At 34.4% G+C, this 25,445-nt stretch overlaps 4 protein-coding genes across 6 annotated transcripts; 1 reads left to right on the top strand and 3 right to left on the bottom strand.

Annotated features, from left to right (window-relative positions):
* Positions 1-766: 766 nt before the first annotated feature.
* Positions 767-3,041, top strand: LOC103497150 (uncharacterized). Its single transcript, XM_008459247.2, has 4 exons — positions 767-1,283; positions 1,843-1,946; positions 2,527-2,656; positions 2,762-3,041. The coding sequence occupies exons 1-4, from the start codon at positions 1,173-1,175 to the stop codon at positions 2,798-2,800; spliced, it is 384 nt and encodes a 127-aa protein (XP_008457469.1). The 5' UTR covers positions 767-1,172; the 3' UTR covers positions 2,801-3,041.
* Positions 3,042-5,573: 2,532 nt separating this feature from the next.
* Positions 5,574-8,216, bottom strand: LOC103497151 (PGR5-like protein 1A, chloroplastic). The gene is made up of 7 exons (XM_008459248.3): positions 7,816-8,216; positions 7,658-7,720; positions 7,480-7,566; positions 6,800-7,037; positions 6,603-6,676; positions 6,303-6,401; positions 5,574-5,959 (listed from the first exon to the last, which is right to left on the bottom strand). The coding sequence occupies exons 1-7, from the start codon at positions 8,041-8,043 to the stop codon at positions 5,873-5,875; spliced, it is 876 nt and encodes a 291-aa protein (XP_008457470.2). The 5' UTR covers positions 8,044-8,216; the 3' UTR covers positions 5,574-5,872.
* Positions 8,217-14,855: 6,639 nt separating this feature from the next.
* On the bottom strand, positions 14,856-18,333 carry LOC103497153 (uncharacterized). The gene is made up of 2 exons (XM_051080405.1): positions 18,269-18,333; positions 14,856-15,937 (listed from the first exon to the last, which is right to left on the bottom strand). Exon 2 carries the CDS (start codon positions 15,906-15,908, stop codon positions 15,456-15,458), a length of 453 nt encoding a protein of 150 aa, XP_050936362.1. The 5' UTR covers positions 15,909-15,937; positions 18,269-18,333; the 3' UTR covers positions 14,856-15,455.
* Positions 18,334-19,309: 976 nt separating this feature from the next.
* LOC103497154 (RHOMBOID-like protein 1) lies at positions 19,310-24,156 on the bottom strand. Of its 3 annotated transcripts, XM_008459250.3 has the most exons (7): positions 23,548-24,153; positions 22,862-23,025; positions 22,126-22,289; positions 21,791-22,047; positions 21,488-21,614; positions 20,398-20,525; positions 19,310-19,671 (listed from the first exon to the last, which is right to left on the bottom strand). In XM_008459250.3, exons 1-6 carry the CDS (start codon positions 23,862-23,864, stop codon positions 20,403-20,405), a joined length of 1,152 nt encoding a protein of 383 aa, XP_008457472.1. In that variant the 5' UTR covers positions 23,865-24,153; the 3' UTR covers positions 19,310-19,671; positions 20,398-20,402. The 3 variants fall into 3 exon arrangements, with proteins under 3 accessions (XP_008457472.1, XP_008457471.1, XP_050936363.1); XM_008459249.3 differs by lacking the exon at positions 19,310-19,671 and having other exon boundaries at positions 20,218-20,525; positions 23,548-24,152; XM_051080406.1 differs by lacking the exons at positions 19,310-19,671; positions 22,862-23,025 and having other exon boundaries at positions 20,218-20,525; positions 23,548-24,156.
* Positions 24,157-25,445: the final 1,289 nt, after the last annotated feature.

The following is a 25,445-nucleotide window of genomic DNA, read 5'->3' on the forward strand; positions in this document are numbered from 1 at the left end:
TATTGAGAATGTTTGGTTAGAATTATTTTTGGAAAGTTGATGTTGAGTTGAAAATTAATATAGAATAGAGTAATGGAGGAAGTTGATGTGAATAATGAAGTGAAAAACATAGGTTAACATAAATAACGAGATAATAAATCTGAAAGAAATTATAAAGTGGGTAAGTCATGTGCTTGAAACATTCTTTTGAGGCAAAACATGTGCATTATTATTGAGGAGAGTTTTGGTTGGCATTTTGGTTCTATCCCATTTGTAGCATCTAAATGCCTAATTGCATACACTACCACAAATGTGTTGTCATTGACCCAATCACATCGAATATATATTGTTGTAACTCTTTCAAACAAACCTATCTGTGAAATGTTTCTTTCCATAAATATTTTTTATAGTTTTTAAAATTTAAATTTTACTGTCTATCGTTAAATATAAAAGTCTTGTTTGTCTATCAATTATTGATAAATGCTTGTTCATATCTATAAAATTAGATTAATTATATTATATTTAAATCCAAACTTTTTCTGAAGTATCTTGAATTAATATATGAGGTGAAAAAATTAATTGACTTTGAAGTTAAACTACGATCATTTTGACAACTAACATGTACTTTTTACTAGTTAGATTAAAATTAAAAATGCCAACATGACTTTAACTCAACTGATGGTATGTATTTAATACAATAGGTTCCGATTCAAATTTCTCACTCTCAAGTTGTACTAAATAACAAAAAAACTTAAAAAGAAAAAAAAAAAAGAGAGGCTAGAATGAGGGTTGTTGTCGACATGTCGAAATATCAGTCGACATATCGAAATAGAGAATAAACAAAAGCGGCTGCCGGTCATGCGATCAAAGTAGCAAAAAAGTTCTTCAGGTTTTAGAGAGAGATTTTGGTGACCCAATAATTTTCATTAAAAAAAAAAAAAAAAAAGGAACACTACAATTTCCCACTTCAGATTGAATCCAAATTTCACGAATTTTTTTTTAGAAATTTTGAATGGAGAGAGATTTACAGAAAGTCGTCTTCTGAATTTGTTTATTCGATTTCCCTCAATTTCATGGCGTTCTTGTTTTTTCCAAAACCCTAGTAATCAGTAGCATCTCCCATCTTCCCTCTCCATACTCTTCACTGGGTATCTCGAATTTTCCCCCAATTTTTCGATTTCGGAGCAGTCAGCATGAAGGACGGGAAAACTATGAAGGTCAATTCTCAGTTGCAGCATCAGAATGGTCACTTGCCACCCTTCAAATTGGCTAGATTGTTCGATCCAGAGACTTCATGGGATAAGGTTTCTTTAAACTTTGCTTTCTTCTGAATTCTATGCTTCACTTTTAAGCCCCGTGGAAATATTCTAATAATTTTCTCTGTTTTGTTGGGTTTTGGAACTGAAGTTTTTATTGGTTTGTGTTATGCTGTTGTGAATTTTAGTTTCTAGCTAATGAAATCTGTGATTTTCCAATCAAGTTTAACGAGTTCAGATGGTTTATCATTATCTAGTGGGCATTGTTATGAAGATTGAGTTTCCTAGTTCGTTAAGTTTGAGCTTAGTTCAATGGTGGTTGACATGCTCTCTCTTGAATGATTGAATGCCAATTCTCCCGGATATAGGACAGGGAAAGGAGCTAACTTGAGTATTAGGTCAAGTGACATATAATGTGTGTTAGTGATCAAGAGGTCTCTCGTTCCTATAATACTAAAAATAAAGGAAGGGTAAAGGGAAGCCATGGATGGGAGGTTTTGTGATACTTGGTACCTGCAATGAATTGAATGGAATTGTTTTTTGTTATTAAAGTTGTCTTTGTCTCGAATATTTTCTACAACATAGTTTTGTTCTGTTCTCAATACAGGATCAACTAGGAGATGTGTTGCATTGGATGAGACAGTCGGTTGCTCTTGTATGTGGGCTGCTTTGGGGCTCCATACCTCTGGTTGGAGGAATTTGGTTCATCTTGTAAGTTGCAATTCTTTTTATACTTCTTAGACATAGATGTGTTTAGGATCTCTTCTGATGGGCACATTGTTTTTGGAAAACATACTAATAATTAGATCACTTCAAGCACTGTGAAATGTTTACGTAAATGTTTCTAAAAGAACTCCCAAATCACTATTAGTCTTTTGGGATTGAGATGGTTTATGAGTGGTTGTTTTTTACTTTTACTTCCATTAGCAATTCAAACATCCTCTCCACATCTTAATCTTTTTCATTAAGTCATTCAGTTCTCCAAAATGGATGTTTAGTACAGTCCATAAATGCGTGCTCCTTGCTTTTCTCTTGAGAGATTAGATTCAACCACAAAATAGAAATTTTGATTGTCTTGTAATATTATTATCTGGAATAGCATATTTACATATTCATAATGCATAGTATTAAAATGTGTTATGAAATTCCATCATTCAGACATTTGGGTTTAGACAGCTATGGACGATGGAGTCATTACTCTATGCATTTTTTTTAGTTCTCTCCATTATACATTTCTTTTCTTTCACTCAGAACACTTGAGTTGATCTTGTGAGTTTGGTCTTATTTTCAGATTCTTGGTGATATCAACCACGATGATATATGGATATTATGCAATGATATTGAAGGTAGATGAAGAAGAATTCGGTGGTCATGGAGTTCTCCTCCAGGAAGGGCTGTTTGCTTCCGTAACTCTGTTTCTGGTAATCCAATGCCATCGTTTAAATTATAAACCTTCATCTTCTTTTGAAAGTTGCTGAGTCTTTTGTTAGTTCAATTGCTTAATTTTCCTTTTCTCTGATGTTCAGCTTATGTGGACCCTCATTTATAGCTTGGGACACTTCTGACAATGGTTTTGTCAACGTTCTCGAAATCGGCCAAAGCATCGGTGGAGAGGTTGGTCGCCATTGTTGCTTGCTCTTTTATTAGTGAATGTGCAGTACCTTACTGTTAAGGAGTGAAAACGCTTTTAGAAGTGGATTAATTTCATTAGGATTACAATTAACCAAAGTTTAGAAATTATTTACTCTGTTAGATCCAATCCAATCTTAAATCAATAAAATCTTTACCGAAATGTCGTTTTTTTTTTCACTACATCCTTTCCGTTAACCTAAAACACTGCTCAATTGGTTTAGATATATGTCATTTGACATCAGAGATCAAATGTTGGAGTCTCTCACCCTTACTCGTTGGACTATAAAATTGATTTAGTTATTTCTTTTACGTTATACTACTTATTCAACAAGTACAATGGATTGGTACGAGTTGATTTTCTATTACGATAACTCGAGCAGCTATAACAAAAAATTGAGAAAATATTCCCTTTCAATTGACAATGGTTGTACAAGTTGGCAAGATGTGAAGATGGGCAATATTTTAAGAATTGGCACATGGTGGAGGAGCTGGCATTATGAATGTTAAAAGGGGGAATCGAATCAAATCAAATCTGAGAGTCAGGATCTTAGCTTTAAACAAGAAGGATGAAAGAATGAATTTAGCCTTCATTATGTTCTTCTAGTTCTAGCTAAAAGGTTTTCATTCTAATTTCTAGATAAGAGGATTTTGATTGTTTTTTTATTTTTTATAGCTGTTCTCCGATGATATATTTATAAGTTAAGAGGATTTGATTGCCCATCAATATTAGGAGTCAACCAATATTCTCAATCTGTTTCAAGAGAGAGAGAGAGAGGGAAAAAAAAAAAAACAAACAAACAAAAACAAAAGCTATATATGTGTGTGTCTATGCGTAGATGCCAAGGAAGGAAATAGCTGGTTGTCTCTGCTCTTTAAAAAAGAACTTTTTTTAGAGATTGAAAATAATTATCAATTGTTATATATATGGTTGGAAGCATGATATGAAATGAACTCAATTTAGTGTTGGGAGTCTAAATTTCTATCTCACTGATTTATTATATCTGCTCACCATGACTTGAAACACAACGATTTAACAGATTAGACACTTGCATGTTTCCTTCCAGTCGTCTTTTACTTTTTCCTTGCAACATTTCTTGTCCCTCTCCAACTCTCTCAAACCCTAGCAGCTCCTTCCCCTCAAACCATCAAATCTTCCTTTTTCAAAGCTTTCTCCATTTGGATCTTTTATCTCTAATCTTCCATGCAATTGTTTTTCCGTCAGTTTGTTTATATAGATTTCTCGTTTTATCTTGATTGTTTTCTTCTAAGATTTGTTGACTTTCAAAGAGAAGTGAAATAACCCGAGTGACAACAACGAAGGTGTTGATTCCTTGGTTACTCGAGCTTGAAGTGTGGAATCAAATGAAATAAGGTCTCATTAGATCTCAGTTTTGCTGTGTAAGCCAAATTGGGGGATAAATTAATGAATTTGTCTAGGAAGTATTATTATTATTTTGCTTAAATGAGCTCCCATTGTTTCGATTTCTAGTGAAACACAAAACGAATTTCCTCACCTTCGGCAATTTGGGTTCTTCCTTAAAACAGACAAAAAAGCAGAGCAGTTCAATTGATAAAGGGTTCTGAGTTAAATTTGCAAAAATGGTGGAAAGCTTCAAAAAGGTGGTTTGAGAAATATGAGAAATGAACAAAACCCAAAAACGTAATGGGCATTGGAAAGCAATTAAAGAGAGAGAATGATGGAGATATAATAAAATGTTGGGTTTAGGCTAAATATAAAGGGAAGAAGGGGGAGAAGAATTAGAAGTAATGAGGTGGAAACGGTGGATGAAATTGAACTGGAACCCACAAACCTATGCTTCAAATGGAGCAAACCAGAAAATGTTTGGTTAATTACAATTGGGAGTATTTATGATGCACAACTCTGCACTTCCAAACACCAATCTATAAACTCCACAAACATATAAATTCAAAGTAAAACTTGACCATCTAATTGCGTTTATAAGTAATTTCAACAAGTTTTCAAATATAATCATAGACATCAAGCCTATATCTTAATTTTAAGGAACTGCTTTTATACACAAGTCTAACTTGAATTTATATTATTTGAACTTTTTCATAACAATTTAACTCATACATTCTTATTTCTTTTCTTCGAAATTCAAAATATTTTAATACTTCCTTTATGTGAGATTTGGAAGAAGATATATAAAGAGTGCGAAAATATTCTTTTTTTTTTTATTTCTAGTTTCCAAAGACATACATAAAATAATACTTTTAACATTTTTGCTTCTCAAGTTGCACATTTTTATTTTATATATCTTTTAACTTAGAACACTAATGAAATAATTTACAAAAACACATTCAGTTCTCTTATAAATAAATAAAAAAGAAGAATCAATAATTGATAAACAAAAAAGAAATTAAAAAACAACTGGGAATATTGACACAAAACATAGCCATTTGAAAGCTATGACGATGGTCTCGTCTTAGCCTTAGGTATAATGTAGCTTTTAAAAAAGTTCAATTTTTAAAATGCAGTTGTTTTTTTTTTTTTTAAACTAAGAACAAAATAAATAATCTTAGTAAGAATATCCCACTAGGTCAAAATTACATTATTCTGTCATTACCTTCATAACCACACCACCATAAAAAGTCAATCCATAACTAACATTATCCCTAAAGCTAATTTTCATAATGGTCCCAAAGGTCAAACTTCACATACTGCAATCAGAAGGCACTATAATGTTTTACTTTTTTCTACAATTTTCCATAATTTAATTTACTATCAAGCTGGTTTATCAGTTCTAGGCTGGGGTGCAAGGCAGAGACTACAAATGGAATATGCAAAGCCCATGGGATTAAGATGATGCAAGAGTATCAACTATTGGCAGCAGCTAACTTAATTTGCAATCACCTAGCTGGCACTATAAGACCTCATTGCATATTATCTCAATTAGTTACATTGAAAGCAAGATCAAGACTGGAAAAGAATCATGTCACTGTATGTATAGACAAATTGCTCTTACAAGTTGGGAGTAGAAATCCTACAGCAATCTTTGGTGCCTGCTTTTACACCTTACAAGGTAGATACGCCCGTAAACCCATTGGCGACCAAGTTTTGTACTTGATTTCTGCACAATACCAACCCCAGATTAAGCAATCTCTCTTTAGAAGAGTCTCATATATGAATTTAAAAGCCAGACCACGGCATTTAACTTGGAGGTAAGAGAAACTGGAAGAAATTAGGAATAGGATAGTAGTTTCATATCATATGCACTGAGCCTGATTTGTAGGGAATATGAATCATGCATATGACTAGACATTTAGGGAGATAGAGGATACTAATAAAAAAAATGCTCAATGGATAATTGCACGATGATCTTAATCAGCCTGTAATCTTTAGAAAAACGAAGCATTAGCTGATTGGAGTTTTTTCAACTCGATGTGGTATTAAACAAAAGCAAAGAAAATTACCTCAAACTTGATCCGGAATTCCAACAAGCATTCACAAACATGACAGTCTGATCTATGAGGAGAGCCATTGGCACGATCTGATCTCACAAATGCAAACACCTAAAAGAAGGATTAATTTAAACATGTAAAAATACGTTGAACATGTCCTTCCCTTTGACATACAGATCATACTGAAAAGAAAACAGTATTCATCCATAAACTACGGTAATGCAGGGGAAAAGACATAAAGGAACGTTTCACAAGCCACTCAAAAGAATCAAAACAATAGTACTGGAAAAAGTTATTGATAGATTAACATACTTCTTCTCCACAATTTGGGCAGGCTCCTTTAAGTGCCACCAAATCATTTCTCCATAACCCCTGAAGTACTCCCACTGCAGCAAATGGAAATAGCCAAAAGGCAGAGTACCATATTTAACATCCCTTAGCACGTATTAAGGCTTTTTTGAGTATATATATTGAATTATGAATAGAAAAAACTAGTAACCATATTTTACCAGAAGCTGTAGCAATCGGGTAGCCAATCAAAGACCCAAATGCCATGAAGAGGATGGCATTTATAGCAGAAAGAAATTCAAATGGAGATCCATGGGTGTTATAGGAAAGTCCTAAACTGAGTGGATCCTGGAAAATTAAGTCAGCTGTGCAGATTAAAGGAACAAGACATGCTGAACAACCAAGTGCCAGAAACAGCAACCATATGCCTGCTAATGCCAGAACCTGCGATAGATCTTCCTGCCCTACATGCATGTCATTGAATATTCAAATGAAGCAAAAACAACTCGAATATTTATATTATATATGAAATCAAAAAAAAAAAAAAAAAAATAGCCCACAGAAGAGAGGAATTCCCTCTGCAAGAAGGGACTCCAATTATGCAAGACAACTCCTATAGAAAAGTTACAAAAAGCCTTCGAAACTGAAGCCCCACAAAAAAATGCAAAACCGAGACCAAACCATACTAGGGTCTCTCACCACTCCTCTAAATACCGTACCATTGCACTCTCCATAGCAACCCACAGTATAGCACACACCACAGTACATCAAAGAAAGCGTCCCTTCATTTATAGGATTGAATATGAATTTAAGCAATTTGTAAGTTACATACAGCTGAACCACAACAACAAAATTGCAAGAACCCTAGCAGAAGAAAGAATAGAGAAATGAGAAGAATCACCTCAGCGTCTGAATACGTCGATTGCCGTCTAAGACTACAACGAGGATATTTAACCACAGATTTGGAGCCATACCACCTCAGTTTCAACTGATTCAAACAATATTTCAACGGAAATAAGAACGGGGTAAGAAAAGAAAACAGAATTCATGAAGAATTTCTTTTCCCTTCCCGGACTTACCTCGACTCTATCAAACATATCATCAAGAATCAACGGTTGGCCACTGTAATAAGCATCCCTAGCCTAAAACCAACACCAAAACAATAAAGAAGACAAGTCAAAGAAAGATAGAAAGCGAGAGATTAGAGAGAGCGAAAGGCAGCGTAGTAATCCGAAACCTGAAGATAGAGAGCTTCAAGGGTTTCTTGAGTGGCGGTTTCGATGGGGCCGACGAATATGCAAGAGGGACCTTGAGCAAGGTCGTCGGAAGATGAAAGGGGGCTATTGGGAGTCTTGGTGGAGAAAAGAACAAGATGAAAAGGGGTGACGGCGCGGATTGTTCTGGTGAGATTGGAGACGGTAGATTTGATGAGATGAGGGGAGAAGGAAGTGGATGTGCCGGCCATGGACGTTGGTGGTGAACATGAGATGCAGAAAATGGAAGGTTGGAGTTATAGAGAGATAATTTCAATGGTGTAAAATGGGTTTCTGGTTCTCCTTCTCCACAAATCTGTCTTCTTCTTGATTTTTTTCGGGTCTTCACTCCACCCTGTGGGGTTAACGACTACGGGTTCGTTGTCGTCACTGATATCGACATGTCGTCTTTCCCATGGTTAAGCAAATTTCAAAACGCTAACGTAAAATATCAAAGCAAATAACAAATGGCTGAGGAGGTTAGAGGTCTACATCAGACTCGGTTTTCGAACAGATTTCAACTCTCTTGGTATGTTTAATTTTTTAAAAATATTTTTAAAATTTGTCTATTTAAAAATTTCTAAAACTAGGAGGGTGTTTAGGGTTAGGCTTGGGACTGGGGCTTAGGTTAATCCAACCCTAACTCCCGTTTGGGCCCAATGTTAAGGAAACCCTCCGATTTCATCAATCCGGCGATACACCTCTTTCATTTCCGTCTTGAACTCGTGTTAACTCTTTCCTCAATTCGTCTTCATCCAAAATCGATTTCTTTTCTTTTCGTTCTGTGTTCTCCGTAATCAAATCGACTTCTCCTTCTTTCGTATTATGTTATCCCTCAATTCATCTGCATGCAAAATCGATTTCTCTTAACCCGCATTTTGTTGATATTTTGTTCCTTCGTTGGTCCGTAGCGTTTTGGCGATGAAACCCCATTTCGTGATGTCGAATCTCTATCTGCATCTCTCTCATCCGTCTCTCTCAGTCCCGAAAGGTTTTGCGTGTTTGTTGCAGCCGACCCTTCAACGTCGTTGGCTCCAAACACGATTTCCTTTTGGAATCTAGGGTTTTGCCTCCAAAGTCATTTTGTTAAAGGTGACCCTGTAATTTACTCCTTGCCGCTCGCGGTTCCATTGTTGCGGCTGTGTGTTTCGCTTGCCATTTGGTCATTCCCTTCACTGATAAGACAGAAACATTGTATGCCATTAAATGCCGATCGAGCTTGGTAGAGAGGTATTGGAGTCTTTTGAATCCAATTTTTTTAGCCGATGATGAATTCCCATTTTCAATTCAAACTGATTTTCTTTTGGAATCTATTTATTTATTTATCTATTATGATAATTTAGCACTGGTGTTTTCTGATTTTTGTTTTCCATATATGTATGTAAACGCATTTGTCCATGCTTTTGCGGCCTTCCATTCTGTCTTATTGCTTTACATTTTACATTGCTTTACATTGTTGTACCTTATTTTGGCCTTCCATTCTATCTTCTTGCTTTACATTTTACATTATTTTGATAATCATTTGCTTACATTTTACATTGCTGTATTGTTTTGATAGCACTGGTCTTGCCGGATTTCGTATTCACAAAATTTGTTTCAAGTTCTTCTCTTCCATATATGTTTACATTGTATGCTTTTTGTATAGCTTCCAGTGTTGTCTCTTCCATCTGTTTATATTGTATGGTTTTGGTATAGTTTCAGTACATAACCTTTGACTCCTTGGACTTTTCTATGCTTTATGTCAGTTATGAGATTCACTGTCTTTTATTGATGGATAGGTTCCAGTGCATTACTTTCCTGTTTATTTTTTGGTTTGCCTCCATTAAACCCTTCTCAACTTGCCCCATCTTTCCCCTATATATACACCACGTTTCCTCTTTTCATTCACTGCATTGTTCTCTCTGTTGTATCTTCTCCTTTTGTTGATTCTGTTCATATAATCTGCCTTATTTTTTTGCTAATTCTTCATTTTTTTTTGTTGATTCTTCATTTAAGTTACCCTATATATTTTTGTCCTCGTTTTGTTATATGTTTCTGTCTTCTTTTTGCTATATGTTTATGTCCTCCTTTTGCTATATGTTTCTGTCCTCCTTTTGCTATATGTTTATGTCCTCCTTTTGCTATATGTTTCTGTCCTCGTTTTGCTATATGTTTCTGTCCTCCTTTTGTTATATGTTTTTGTCCTCTTTTGTTATCGTTTCATGTTTACTTTGTTATCTTTTATGTGTCACTACGATGAAATTCCATTCATTATTTTGAATGGTTTCAAAACTCTGAAGCTACCAATTTAAAAAAAAAAAACTTCTTTTTGTTATCCTTTGGATGTTTATTATTAATCACTTTCCCCATTCAATGTTGATTTCGGATAAGATTTGTCGTCATATAAGGTATGTATATGTAATATTCTTTTATTTTTTACCTTCTATATCGTGTCTTATGTACAAATATTAACCATGTTCTTTATCTTATGCAGGACGTCGCCATTCACGAGTATACTCTTCAAAGATGTACTATTGTAATGGTCGTTTGTAGGCTTTGTATACTCTTCAGTATTTTTTTCTTATTTACTCTTTTTTGGGTTTTGTATAAATTTATTATGAACATTTTGTTAAATATTATTCGGTTTATAATGTGTATGCATTCTTCACTTTCTCTTTTTTAACTATCTACTTTTTTTATATAGTAACAACAATTTGTATTTAAAAAATATCCAATTTATTAACAACAATTCCTAATTTAAAAAATATAAAAACTTTTCTACTACCATATCATAACAAGAATAGGCTAACATGGGATTTTCGTTCATTGTTATAAGTACAACTACTAAACAATGTTTTTTACAAATACAAAGTTCTAACCTTTTTACCAATCATTCTAAGTAATAGAAATAAATACATTAACTTTATCAACTTTCAAAACAAGTATTTAATTAATTGAAATATGATCATAAATTTGGATATCAACAACTTTTTACCAATATTGTTTTTTAAATATCATCATAAATTTCGATAATAATTAAATTAATTGAATACACATGTCATCAACTTTGAAAAGATGTGTTTAATTACTTGAAATTTGTATGCACTATGACACATACGTATGTCAAATTTGGTTTTTTTAAAATACTATCTTCACGAGTACGTACGTATCTCACACACTATTTTTACTGCAACCCGTTTTTTAAAATAATGTTTAAAACAAGTTCTTTGTTCTATGTTTATGGTTTTAGTAAATAGGGATATTACTAAGTTTAGGGTTTTAGTAAGTGCATAATAAGCTTCCATTAGGGATCTTTTCATACTGTATATCAATATTGTACTAATTCACTTAGTACATATTTTTTAGGAAACTTTACATACTTTGTAATGGATCAACAAACACTTCTTGGAGTTCTAACTGCGTTCACGTTGGCCAAACGTCAGATGTTACTAACGTTGGAGCTATTAATGAACAACAATAAGCGTCTCCCACATTCGTCCAATACACGTCATAGAATTAGGCAACTTGCGTACTTTCGCATGATACACGAGTCAGATCTTGTGTGTCGGTAGAGCACACAGATGGACAGGCAAACATTCGCAATTCTATGCCATTTACTTAGAAATGTGGCTGGTCTTTCGTCGATTGAGATTGTCGATGTTGAGGAAATGGTAGCAATGTTCTTGCACGTCCTTGCTCATGACGTGAAGAACCACGTCATCCAACGGGAATTTGTACGGTTCGATGAGACAGTATCTCAACATTTTAACATCGTATTGTTGGTTGTGCTTTGACTGTACGAGGAGTTGATAAAGAGACTGTTCCGGTAACAAACAACTGCAATGATCAACGTTGGAAGTCTTTCGAGGTGGGCATGATAGAAGTTCACTGTATTTGACCTTTACGTACGTCGCACTTATTTCAGCGTGTTTATTTCAACCTGCAGAATTGCCTTGGTGCGTTAGACGAGACGTACATAAAGGTCAACATCCCCGCAGGAGATCAGCATACAGTCAGAACGCGTAAGGGGGAAATTGCCACAAACGTTTTTGGTGTGTACGACACGAAAGGGGATTTCGTTTATGTCCTCGCCAGTTGGGAAGGATCCGTGGTAGACTCGCGGATTCTACGTGATGCCCTTTCACGAGAAAATGGACTACAAGTGCCAAAGGGTATGTCTTATTTATAATAAAATAACGTCGCTTTCTACGTACGTATTCAAAGTGCTTAAATGAATGATTTAATAACAGGATATTATTATCTGTGCGATGTGGTTATCCAAACGCAGAGGGGTTTCTTGTTCCGTACAGAGGCCAGCGGTACCATTTGCAAGAGTGGCATAGTGCTGAAAATGCGCCAACAAATCCAAAGGAGTGCTTAGCACTCCTCGGCAAGGAATGTCATTGAGCGCGCGTTCGATGTTCTTAAGGGTCGTTGGGCCATTCTTCGTGGGAATCGTACTATCCCCTGCAAGTCCAATGTCGCACCATACTAGCATGTTGCTTGCTCCACAATTTGATCAATAGGGAAATGACATTTTGCGACGACATTGACGACGTGGACGAGGGGGACTCCACGTACGCGACGACCATCGCTTCAGAAGACATTCACTACATTGAGACGACAAACGAGTGGTCTGAGTGGCGCGACGAACTAGTCGAATTGATGTTCACTGATTGGCAGTTGTGTAACGCTTAAATAAGACAATTTTACATTAGAAGTCATCGAATTTCTATCACCTGTAAAATGTACTGTAAAATGTAATTTCGGGTGTTGCATATGAAATGTACGCGTGCCTTTTGTTTTTGACGTTAAATGTAAAATTGTGAAATTACTAACGTATTCCATGTATTTTTTGTAATTTGTCATTCTCAGTATGTCAACCTCAAACCGTGCCTCGAGACATGTCTAGACGAAGGAGGAGGAAGGCACTCTTGTGGAGTGTTTAATGGAGTTGGTGTCAATGGGGGGATGGAAATCGAATAATGGTACGTTCCGGCTAGGTTACCTCGCCCAGTTGGTACGCATGATGGCGGAGAAACTACCTGGATGTCAGGTCCCGCGCAACGACCGTAATTGATTGTAGAATTAAGACACTGAAGCGGAGATTCCAGGCCATCGTCGAAATGCGGGGGCCAGCGTGCAGTGGCTTTGGGTGGAACGATGAAGAGAAATGTATCATTGCGGAGAAAGAATTATTTGATAATTGGGTTAGGGTAAGGAAAATAATATAAACGTCACACAACGTTCGCAATGTACATTTACTTAACAATTTTTCTATCAGTACTCATAAGTGATATTTTTTTTTTCCGCAGTCGCATTCTGCAGCGAAGGGACTCCTCAACAAACTGTTCTCGTATTATGACGAACTATATGTGTTCAGTCGCGATAGGACAATGGATCGGTTCGCTGAGACATTCGCCGACGTGGGGTCTAACGAGCCTGGTGGGTATGACAGATTTGATATAGGGGATGGAAATGAGGAGTTCCCGCCCATGTACAGCTAGGGGATTGACCTCTCGCAGGACGATGTACGCACATCACGACCTTCTCGTGCTTCAGAGGGTAGGACCGGATCGAGTGGATCCAAGAGGAAGAGGGGAAGTCAGCGAGAGATGGATGTTGAAGCATACATCTGACGCTCGACCAAACAAACGAGCAACCCAGGATGATTGCGGAGTGGCCTGCACGCATCCTTGCCAATGACAACCATGTGCGCACGAAATTCTTTCGCATATTGCGTGAGATGCCAAAACTAACGAGTTTGGATAGGGCGCTATTGCAAAGACATCTTCTGTCTCGTATGGACGACCTTTGGGGTTTCGTACTCATGCCTGAGGATGAGAGGGAGGAATTTTGTAGAGTCCTCCTACGAGACATCACGAGATAGTTTATGTTTGTACCGACCTGGGTTGCTTCTTATTTGCTTACTTTTTTTCTGTATGATGTTGACTGTTTATGTTTTTTCTATTGTAGACAATTATTTTTTTCCTTCATAATGTTTATTTAAAATTAAAGAAAATAGTCACAATTTCACCCAAGCGTTATAACAAGTAATTATATATGTTCAAAATAGGGAGACATCGTTATCGCCAATTACAAATAGGAAATAATTAATTCTTTCTAAAAAATAAATTTTAATAAATTTTTCACAATATGTTCAGAAATAAATTCCAAATTGGACAATTGTCTATACTAATTTAATAACATTAACATTACACATACAATAAATTATTTGCAATAAGACGGGTTCGACGCTTTCGTAAAAAAAACATGCAATAATTTTTTTTATCATATTTACAATCTAATTTAAAAAATATTTATACTACATAAAAAAAAATTATTAACCCAATCCATATAACACTTTTCCTAAATAAATTTTATCATAAATTCCACATAAACCTACCCACCTAACCCTTCCCCCAAACACATCTTATCATAAAATCCACATTAACTCTTCTCACCTAACCCTTCCCCCAAACACATATTATTCCCCCAAACAAGGGTTAATTTTATCATAACACTAATCATTCCTTAAATCAACCTTTCCCCCAAACACACCTTAAGTTGTTTACGCCCACTCCAACCAGTCAGATCATATCGTCATTTATAAACTTTACTTTAGGGTATATGAGTTTTCAAAAGGGATGAAACAAATTTCACAATTGTTCTTTGCTTTAAAGGAGTGTCTCATGAAAAAACACATTCCAAAATATCATAGGTTCCTGCAATTGTTTGGTCATTTTATAAAGAGGTACCCATTGTGAAGCTATCATCAATTTTAAATAAGCACACTGGCATTTCTAAATAACACTCGTTTTGGTGTATAATGGTCAAAGATTGTTCTAAAGATAAAAATATAACTCATTTAAGATCATATTATTATATATAGAACCATTAGCATTGGTAAAATGTACCAGAAATCCCATAATCTAATTGATACGGTGTTGTGAGGAAGAATTACTAGAAATCAAACAATTGTCCGGAAGCATAAGTAGCGAAAGGGAGAACAAAAACAATCTCGTGATTGTAAAACGTGAAAAGAGAAATGGAAGGTTGGATTGAAAATTATTAGAACAAATAGTTTTGTATTACAAACCCCAATTCCATTAGGAACCACCAAACACCTCCTAAGTGACAACAGTTGTCATTTACATTGCGGAAAAAATGTTAAAGTATGATGGACATGAACCCATATTTTCAAGAAACAATAAAATAAGAGTTTTCTTTTTAATATATGATTTTGAAGTCATGTCGCCAATTTTAAAGGTCATTTCTAAAGAATACCTTCTCCTAATACTACCATCTATGAGATAGTTTCAACACAAAAAATGGTTGAAAATAGACGATACTCTAATACATGATGTCATCCCAAAAAGAAAATAAACTAAACAAAATACCAATATTTAACCCTAAAGTTAGGAACTCAAATTGTTTTCACCCTTACATAAGACTAAAATATCATGAAAGATGATGCTGAGTTGACTTCATGAACATGTGAGCATCATTTGTGTGTTTTAACTCCCCATTCCTGATAATAAGCAATCATGATAATAATGGTTAATCATACTTAGAAAGAAGAATAAGACAATAAAACATAAAAAGAGTTTGTACCTGTCTTGAAACTTTTGTGGTTGATCCCTGCTCATATGTTGCCTTGCATGAGACCGTTTCGTCGCAAGATCGAGACTACCTTGGTCATTTGAGTCTCTAGTATTGAAAGTCTAGTATCTACATTTTGATCCATACGGGCCTCATTGCGAATATTCCGATGTGAGATAGATCTGAAAACTTGAGTCGAAGCTGGTTGTAATCTCATGCTACAAACACGTCCAGGATTTTTGTATATACAGTATGGCAAATCTCCATTTGTATTAGCAGTCGGATTATTGGATTGCATGAAACCGTTTTGTTCCAAGATTGAAATCATATTGGCCATTTTCAACTCTAATATTGAAAGTCTAGCATCTACATTTTGGTAATCTTCCAAATTGCCTTCATCATGAATCTCAAACTCAGTAAATTGGCGTGGTGTAGATTTGAACACAATAGTGGAGGTCGGTCCTAACTTCATGCCACGAACACGCCCTTTACCCATAGAACCACAACAGTCCAGAAGAACGACGCCTGGATATGGTATCAACAAAAGAAAATGAATGTGGCATTATCATTTAATTGAAATACAAGTATTGTTCTGATGAACTTCAAGCGAAGAAGCTTTATCTAAAAAAGGGAAAATAGAACTCTGTATTAGGCAATGCCACTCTATTAGTATCACAAATTCCAGAAAAGGGAAAATAGAACTTTGTATTAGGCAATGTCACTCTATTAGTATCACAAATTCCAAAAGCAATCTGTCCATTCTTCCAATTTGGCACTGCCCCACTATCCTCAAGTTCTTGCAGGAGTTAGGTCAGTGTCTTGATTTTCCTAAATATATGGCACACTGTTCGTATTGCATCCAAGAACAATACCTGCCATCACTGGTCGTGATCTCTATCTAGAGAATAAAGGCAGGATATAGATTAATTAATAGCTCATTATGCAACGTGCATCAGATAAAAAATGTGTTTCCAGAGTTTTGTTTTAAAACAAACTACACAACTAAAAAGAAATGTTTCAATTCAACAGAATAGGACCACAACAAAATTCCTTTGTAATGGGGACTGAAAAGGAGGGCATTGAACTTAAACCAAGATTCAAACCTCCACCCAAGAGTTCTCCTCATCCTTAAAACATCTTATTTTTCTCAAGCTAAATATTACAGAAGGTAGCAAGAAAAACAGTAGGCCAAAGAGCCATCCCTATAACTTCCAAAGTTTTGAGAATTCATCCATTTCCTTCATTGTGCATCTATTGCTATTCAAGTATTCACATCCAATCTTTAAAGTTAACAGTGAGAACTCTGAGCTTGGCTAGTTAATTATAATGCTACCTGCCATCCAACTTTTTATATATAGTCCTACAATCCTTATTCCTAAAACAAAATGAAACTAAAGAGGACAAAAAAAGCAGCAGAATGGAAGGCCTTCCATATGATTCAACAAATATGTGTAGTGAATACAATTTATCAAGAAAATAAGGTTTGAAACTAGAGGAATTTCTTCTCTAATATACCTAACAGTACTTAATACGAGTCACTATAATTTTATTGCGTATGCTATAAGATTATAATCTAATAGTACTTAAAATGAATCATTACAATGACACGTTATTTTCAAAAAATCGATGACAGGCAGAACAAGGATGCATTTATTAAAACATATATTATTTTCATACAAGAAAGAAATTCAAAGTCAGCAAATGCTGGACCCATATTTCCTTAGTCCAACATGCCTAACATATGTCTATAATGCTAACAAACAAGTTTCCTAGACATGTTCAATAAGTGTGGGAAGAACACAGAATTTTCTCAAACTAAAGTGTGTACTTCTTATATATCCACAAGCATCTGAGCTAGCACACCTTCACTATTCCCATAAACAACCCTTGGAAGAACACATGTCCTCTCCTAAACTCAAGACATTACAAAACAACCCTTGGAAGCTATTAGGTAATTAAAGAAAAATAAAATATCAAAACAACCTTGGTTGCCAAGAAGTATCAACACAGATTATCAGATTATAGCATGAATGGCATCGACTATCAAATGAATAGCATAATATTTGACAATTAACTTAAAAGTCAGCAACAAAATAACACTTTCCACCTCCAACGCCTGCCTTTAAGAAGTATCATTAATAATTGAAATGAAACAAGATCACATTTACAGTGTTAGAGAGCAGCAGAACATAGTTTCAATAATCATGCACTAAAAGCTCCTTTGTGTCAAAATCTACCAAGTACCAAAAGAAGATACTAATCACTATTTAAACTAATTAATTAAGCACAAAGGAAAACAAATTCAGATGCTAATAATCTCCACTCCAGTAAAGATCATGAAAAACAAACTGCATTCCCAGAAGAAAACAAGACATTAAATAAAATTCTCCCATAAATCATCGTAAGATCAAATTCTCCAGTAAATACGTTTCCAATAAAAATCGCACATAGAGAGGGGAAAAAATCAGCGTATAAAGAACATTCATGCAAGAACCAATAAAGTAGTAATAGTAAAAAAAAAAAAAAAAAAAAAAAAAAAAAAGAAAACAAGGAGTATACAGCAATCTCTTTTTGCAGGTGTAAAGGACCCACTAGAGATCGCCTTTTATATTGTCCACCCCACCGAAAGAAAATCAAAGGTTGAAAGAAAATGGGTATCCAAGTTTTACAGCGAGGAGAGACCTCCATTAGAAGAAAAGTTAAAAGTTGCCCTATCACGAAAAAGGGGGCGAGGATGATGGGCGGGTTTTTGCAGATTCTGAGAAATGGGTTTCGAAGAAGAGAGTGAAAGAAATGGAAGGTAAAATAGAAGAACAAGAAAAAAGAAGAAAAAGGTAAGAGAAGAAATGGAGATACCTGAGAAGGAAGAAGTTGCGGAGAGGATTAGAGAGGAAGTGGACGGAGGCTTCGAGGAACTGAGGGTTTGGGGAGCGGGAGAATGAAAATGACGATTATTTATTATTTTATTTATTGTTATTTATTTATTTAAAATTTGAAGAAACCGAAGAGATTACTCATAAAAACATACGACCGTTACAATTGCATGCTTACGCTATTAGACAGCATTTGGTTTAATTGGGTCTACATAAAAAAAAAAAAAAAAAAAAAATCTTAATTACACACCTATCTAATACTTACTTACTTCTCAATTATTCACATTTTAATGAATATTTGTTCTATGTTTTTACAACTTATCAACCACATCAATGTTTTAAATTTTAATTATTAATTATTATTTTTCTCCTCAATGACTTTAGTAATATTTTTTTCTTTATTCTTTTTTGCTTTTATCAATTTTACAAAAAAAAAAAAATTCTTAAATGTTATTTTTTCTCTATATGCTCAATCTCAAAAACATTTTATATTTGTCAAGTTTGGCTGATTGTTATCTTCTTCCTTTTCTTTGTTTGTGTTTGCATTCAAGTGCTCTTTTTTAAGTAAATTTTAATGATTTGGAATGTAATGAAAATTGAGCCATTATAAATCTTTTAGTCCCAGTTCATAACTATTTGAGTTCTTAATTTAATTAAGTTTATAGATACTATTAGCACCTATGAATTTAACCTCTTTTTTTTTTTCAATATTTAAGTCAAATATATATATATATATATATAAAAATAATCTTTTAAGAAATTTTTGTTTTAGAAATAAGCTATGAATTCAGATGTGCTCTCTAAAAAAACTTTTGTAAAGAATTGAACTAATCACAACCTTGAAAAACCAAATGGTTATAAATTTAACTATTTTTTTTTAACATGGTGTGATTAAATTCAATATCACATAAGTGTAATAAAGAATAGGATAAATTTAATCTAATCCTAATAACAATTTGATTTATAAGACGGTAATTAAAATTCAATCATCCATTTGTAATTGTTGAAGTAGAAAGAAAAAAAAGGAAAAATTCAATTCTAAACCATCACTATTAGGCGCAATTTTGAAAATTTAAAATTATACAAAAGGATAAATTATACAATTGATTAATCAAATTGAAAAAAATTAAAATTATAAATAAAATGCAACACATGTTCCTTTTTAACACTTCACATGAACATATGGATCTCTCCCTAATCTCCACAATCATCATCTTCAACAAAGTACATTTACCTCTATTAAATTTATGCACATCCACAGTGTCTCACAATGTCCATTGTTTAGTCCACCATTGGCAACAAAAATCAAGGGGAAGTAGAGACGGTTGATTGACGAAATCACCAGAAGAGAAGTGAACGGGAGCGGGAAAGATATCGATTCAAAGGCTTTTGTTCATGCCAAGAGAGAAAGAGAAGAAGAAAAATGTAGTATAGAGATTAGAGAGATTACTAAAGTCCTCATATGTAGGGTAAGAAATCAACCGATATACCTTTGTAGCGATAAATGCGTTATTTACTAACTAAATTTTACGATAATAGAGACTTTTTTGACTAAAGTATACATAGATTTACTATTTTGCATTCAAAATGATGGCTAAACTTTTTTTTTCTTTGGGGGGAGGGGGAACTGTTTATAAGACCTCAGTTACGGTTATCTTAATATTATGCATGATTATAGAAAATGACATATTAGTAAAAATTCTTTGCGATTTTGTTAGGGATTTTAGTCATAGATATGGGTTGGAAGCAAGTTGTGAAGAATTTCGTGGTCGAAAATTTTGGGAGAGAGTAATCCTGTTATATTGTAGTTTTCTTTGGCTTTTAAAGATTAAGAAACTCCTCTCAGATATATATTTTCTCTACTATAAGTGAGTTTACGTAAACCATGATTGCAAAGTAAGTTGAAGAACGAAGGCAAAGGGCACTTTGAGGTTTCAAAGATGAGAATGAAAAGCTGTGTTATTTTGATAATCTGAGCTTGGCACAGATTAGTTGTTGTATGAAGACATGATTAAATGTTGTCATATACACTTTGATAATAAAACAATGACAGGAAGAAGAGCTCTATCAAGTCCCCACATTTTTCTCTTGTGTATAAAGTTTATATCATACCTAAGTCAACTGCAGAGCTGAGAACATATTTGTTCTGCTTCTGAGGAGCTACTGTTGGTTAATGAATACGAGCCTCTTCTCCCGTTGCTTAGGCACGTCATGTTTAGCTGATTCCCCAACTGACTCGTCTGCATAATTTTTACAAAGTTATAAAATGACAAGATTCTTTACCCATAATAGTTGTTAAAAGAACAGTTTTCAAAAAGCAAAAGCGAAAAATTATTTAGAAAACAGTCTCTCAAAACAGGTTTGTTGAGAAATAGGATTCGGAATATCAGATATTTCGTCTACAAAATATCACCTCAAACTGTAAAGAGGTTGGAAACCCAACTCATTTTCAGAAAAAGAGATTCCATATTCAATTTAATGTAAGATGACTCGGCCCAATCAAATAATGACTTCAGACTGTGTTGGAAATGTGATCAAAGTTGGCTAGATAAGGGTATGATTATGAGTTTATTAAAGACAACAAACTATCTCTAAAAGTACAAGGCATTTTGATGAAACAAAAAACAAATCCACGAGAGTTATACTCAAATTGGACAATATTATACTATTGTAAAGATATTTGGAGGGTTGTTGACCTAATAAATGGTATCAAAGTTATGCTATGACTTCATCATATCGGTAGGATTTTCGGGTCTCAAACAAAGAAGTAGAGAGTGTTGAAAGATGTGGTCATGGTGGTATCCATCCATCCGTCATTGAGCTTTTGGACAGGCATTGTGCTCAAGTGTAATTAAGGGAAATGTCTATTTCAAGGGAGACTGGTGGTCTTCTATTCAAGGGGAGGATTGTTGGAAAAATGATAAAAAATTCCACATTATCTAACAAGATGATCATAGAGTTTATAAGGAAAGACTACTATCTCTAGTGGTATGAACCCCTTTTTGGTGTAACCAAAAATAAAACCACGAGGTGCAATTTTCAAAGTGGACAATACCATACTATTGTGGAGATATTTCAAGAGTTGTTGTCCCTAACAGACTGAACATGAGAGTTTAGGCTACAAATCCTTTGGTGAGAATATGTGAAGGTTGGTAAACTAGGATTTGAACTGATTTGAGGCCAGAGAAGTATAGTTAGTTACCTCGCAAGAGAATTTCTGCGAGTTGCAGCTCCACTTTGACGTGGGAATGCAGCTCAAATAGTGGCACCAAGAACACCGATCATTCATATTTTCCCCTCTAAACAGAAAGACCAAACCAACTGCAAACCTGTTGATTCCAAAATGTCAGTAAAGTAATGTCGATTGTCGTGCAGTTAATGATAGCAAAGATATTGGAGTATTCAATATGAACACAGGGATTGACACAAAGAAAACAAGTAGACGAATTCAGCATTTCAAACAGAAAACTTCAAATGGTATGAAATAAAAAAAATAAGTATTTACCCAGCAATTAGTAACACCAGAGATACAACCCACAGAACATATTGGTATGGCTTATATTTAGATTTTGAAGTCGATCTATTTCCACGAGGTGCATTACGTTGGCTAACCCACCCAAACTGAGGACGTACCAAAAACACAAACCCCAGAAGAAAACCTGAGATAAATCCTCCAATATGAGCAAAATTATCAACATGTGGAAGCACTCCAACGGCCAAATTGATTACAATGATGAAGAGGAGAGTCAACAAGGCTGCAAGCTTCATCACAGATTCTGAGTTAGTTACTAGGCAATGCATAGACAGTCAAGTGAATTTTCTATGTTGAACTTCTTTTACCTTATTTGCATATATCGTCCAATTCGTAAGTAGCTCTGACAACATGCCCCCTAAGAGACCAAAAAGAGCACCCGAAGCACCTACTGAGATGCCCGACTGGATAAACAGGGCTGACATCAAACTGCCACCAAACCCAGATACAATGTACAGCATTCCAATTCGAACTATGGATAAGAAGAGAATACAGAAAAATAATTATCACTGTTCTAAACAATCAGGAAGGAAAAAGAAAGGATACTTCTAATTGTAATATGGATATAAAATAACTCAGGATCAAATCACAAAATGCAGTTGGTCTAATCACATTGCTGTCTCAAACATGTTCGCTACATACAAAATCAAATTCCATAAGAAATCAAGCTAAGGTTATAAAAAGCCAATTGAGAATCATTACAACAAGCCTAGGCCTCGATAACAATTATATCGTTGGTTTTCTGTTTTTGAAACTAAAGTTATAAAAACTACATATATCAATGCTTGCTAAAGACACTCTCTCTCAAGTTTTTTAAAAAACTACTTTTGGATTTAAAAATTTGGCTAGGTTTTCAGTTACCTTTTTTGTTTATGTATATAAAAAATTAGATTTGAATACAAAGAAAAATGTTACTTAACAAACATGACTTTGAAAACAGAAAACCAAAATATAAGTGTTACAAAATGGGTGATTTAGTATCAACACCATAATTTTCAAGAATGCATTGTATTTCAAAGGCTAATTTCAGTCCATTGTCCATACCAAAGCCAAATTCTTGCTCGAGCCTTATCCCAATGAAAATAAGACTCAACATGTTAGCAAGTATATGGAACACCCCTGCATGTAGCCATAAACAAGAGATCAATCTCCATGGCTGGTGCCCATAAACCACTTTATCAACTTCCAGAGCACCCATCTTTTCTAATCTGAAATTTGGAATTAAATAAAGTAAGAAAAAAGACTTGTGTAAAATAACTTCTTCTGCAACATGCACATTTTTCTTACAATTCTCAATCATATAACAGATGAATACACCCACATGATCCTAAATTACTTCACTACAAAGGTCAACAAAAATTTCACCGAGCACTTTCAAATGAAGCCTTGCTGTTGAATTGCACCTTGTTACAACAACCCAAAACTTCACCGATCATTATTTCAAGGGAAAAAAGAAAACTTCATCGATCATCACACCAACTTTTTTCTGATACAAACTTCAGTTTGACAACAAACATAGACTTCAATGCAGCCATGATCATCTCCAATTACATTCAAACCATCACTACACCGCATTTTTAATACATAACATAACATAGCATAATACAATGCTCCTCAGATGAACAGAACATAACAAAAAACTCTAAAAGAACAATGTCAAATGCTACACAATCGTAATAAGACAGCAGATTAAACCAACAAAAACCCAATAGAAAAAAAAGGAAACTCACGTTGAAGAAGAAGGGCCAAGAAGGGGATTCTCTTTAAGCGGCTGAAATGAGAACCTACCCAAAAACCTACCAACGCAAGAGGCAGAGTTCTTGGGGCAATCATTAACATACATAGAAATTGTAAACATAACGGAATTAGCAACCACAAAAACCGGCACCAGCCATGGAACCCACTTCTTAAATGGCCGGTACTGACCAAATTCAGTCGGAGAAGTCCCCGACGGCCGTGATCTGGCAGCCGCCGGTTGAACCTCGTGTTCCCCATGACGGGAATGAACCTTGATTTCGATGCCGGCGGTGGGTTTATTCCTCGCCATTCACAAGTTTCGATTGGAAACAAAGGGTATGTAATCAAACTCAGAAGGGGATGAATCCCATTTGGGGGTGATTGAAGAATCGATAGAATCAAAGGGATTTAAAGGATTGGTGGACACAGTTTTATTTGGCTTGATTTGGAGGGAATAGGTAGCCGAACGCGATATTGGGCCGATTAATGCAAAATGAACATATAGATTTAGCTTTTCACTCCCAAAAAAAAACGAAAACTTTCTGGTGGATCTCATCTGTCTCTTTCTTGGCACTCATTTGCATCAACTTTAAATAATTCAACTTTAACGAAACTTTAACTTCTTGTTTTATTTGGTTCGTTCTAACCATAAAGGAATTCTCCAATAGCCTCCTTGCTAAGACAATCTACCCAACCCGAGCCTAACTCATTTGCGTATATGCCCTCCACTTAAGAGGTAAAGATCTTAAATTTTATTGACCAGGTTATTCTATGTTTGTTTTTACTTTAGACTTGATAATATGTTTCAAATTTTGTTGTAAATTTTAAAGTTATTGAATTCTACAACTTTGATAAGTATTGAAATCTTTCTTCTAAAATAGTATAGTAGCAACAAAGAAAGATATGTTGTAGAATCCTTTGATCAAATAAATTCTCGTCCTTAGACATGCACTACAAATAATATGAATCGATTCACGTAGGAAAAAAATGTTTGTTAAGAATATGCTTAAAGTTTCAAAAGTAATTGAAAGGGTGGTTGATTTGCTTTTGAATGTAGTTGTTGATGTGTATTATATTCTTTTTTTTTTTTTTTTTTAATAACAATGGATTATAAGAGTTGGAACAAAGTGTGTTAGTTGTGGTAATGTCTTAAATAAATGTTCATGTCATTGCACGTTCTTAAGCCACAAGTCATCTCTTTATCAAATAATTAATAATTTAATTAAATAATACTAAGTGCAAAAAAAATCTTTCTTTTTTTGTTTTTTTGAAAGTTGTGGATGCCCCTAGAGCAATATTAGGTTTAAATTTTTTTTTTCTAAACATATAAAATGTTTACTACAAACCTCTCATTACCTAAAACATATATTTACTTGGCTTAAAAAACATATATTTACTTTAGAAGTTTACATAAATAAAATGTTTGAGTCAATTGCATTGAAAGAACGTAGACCTAATTTTAAGTGGGTGTGATCTCGATGAAAAATGTGTGCATATGCTTTGAAACTTATACAAATTGATGCTATTACCTTTCAAGAAGAAGTATTTGGTTCAAAGGAAGCCTAAACCATAAAAAAAAAAAATCATAAATTGCTAGAAGCTTTGTATTTAGAAAAACCTAAGCTTAAAAGAGCTCGAACCAAGCAACTTCAAACTTAAGAAGCTTAAGTCGTTTATTTTGTTTGAGAATCATATAGGGTATCTATCAGTCAAGATAGTTTCATTATAAACAGTTCAAGTATCATGAAACCTCATTTTCTCTTAAGCAAACTAGGTGAAATAACAACAAAATGGATTAATAATTCGTGTGTTCTCATTATTACTTTTGTGCTTGATCTTATTCATTCAAATCCATATGTTCACTTTTATTTCACAAAAAATATTAAATTTT

The sequence above is a fragment of the Cucumis melo genome, chromosome 12 (assembly GCF_025177605.1).
Source record: "Cucumis melo cultivar AY chromosome 12, USDA_Cmelo_AY_1.0, whole genome shotgun sequence".
Taxonomy (NCBI): Eukaryota; Viridiplantae; Streptophyta; class Magnoliopsida; order Cucurbitales; family Cucurbitaceae; genus Cucumis; species Cucumis melo.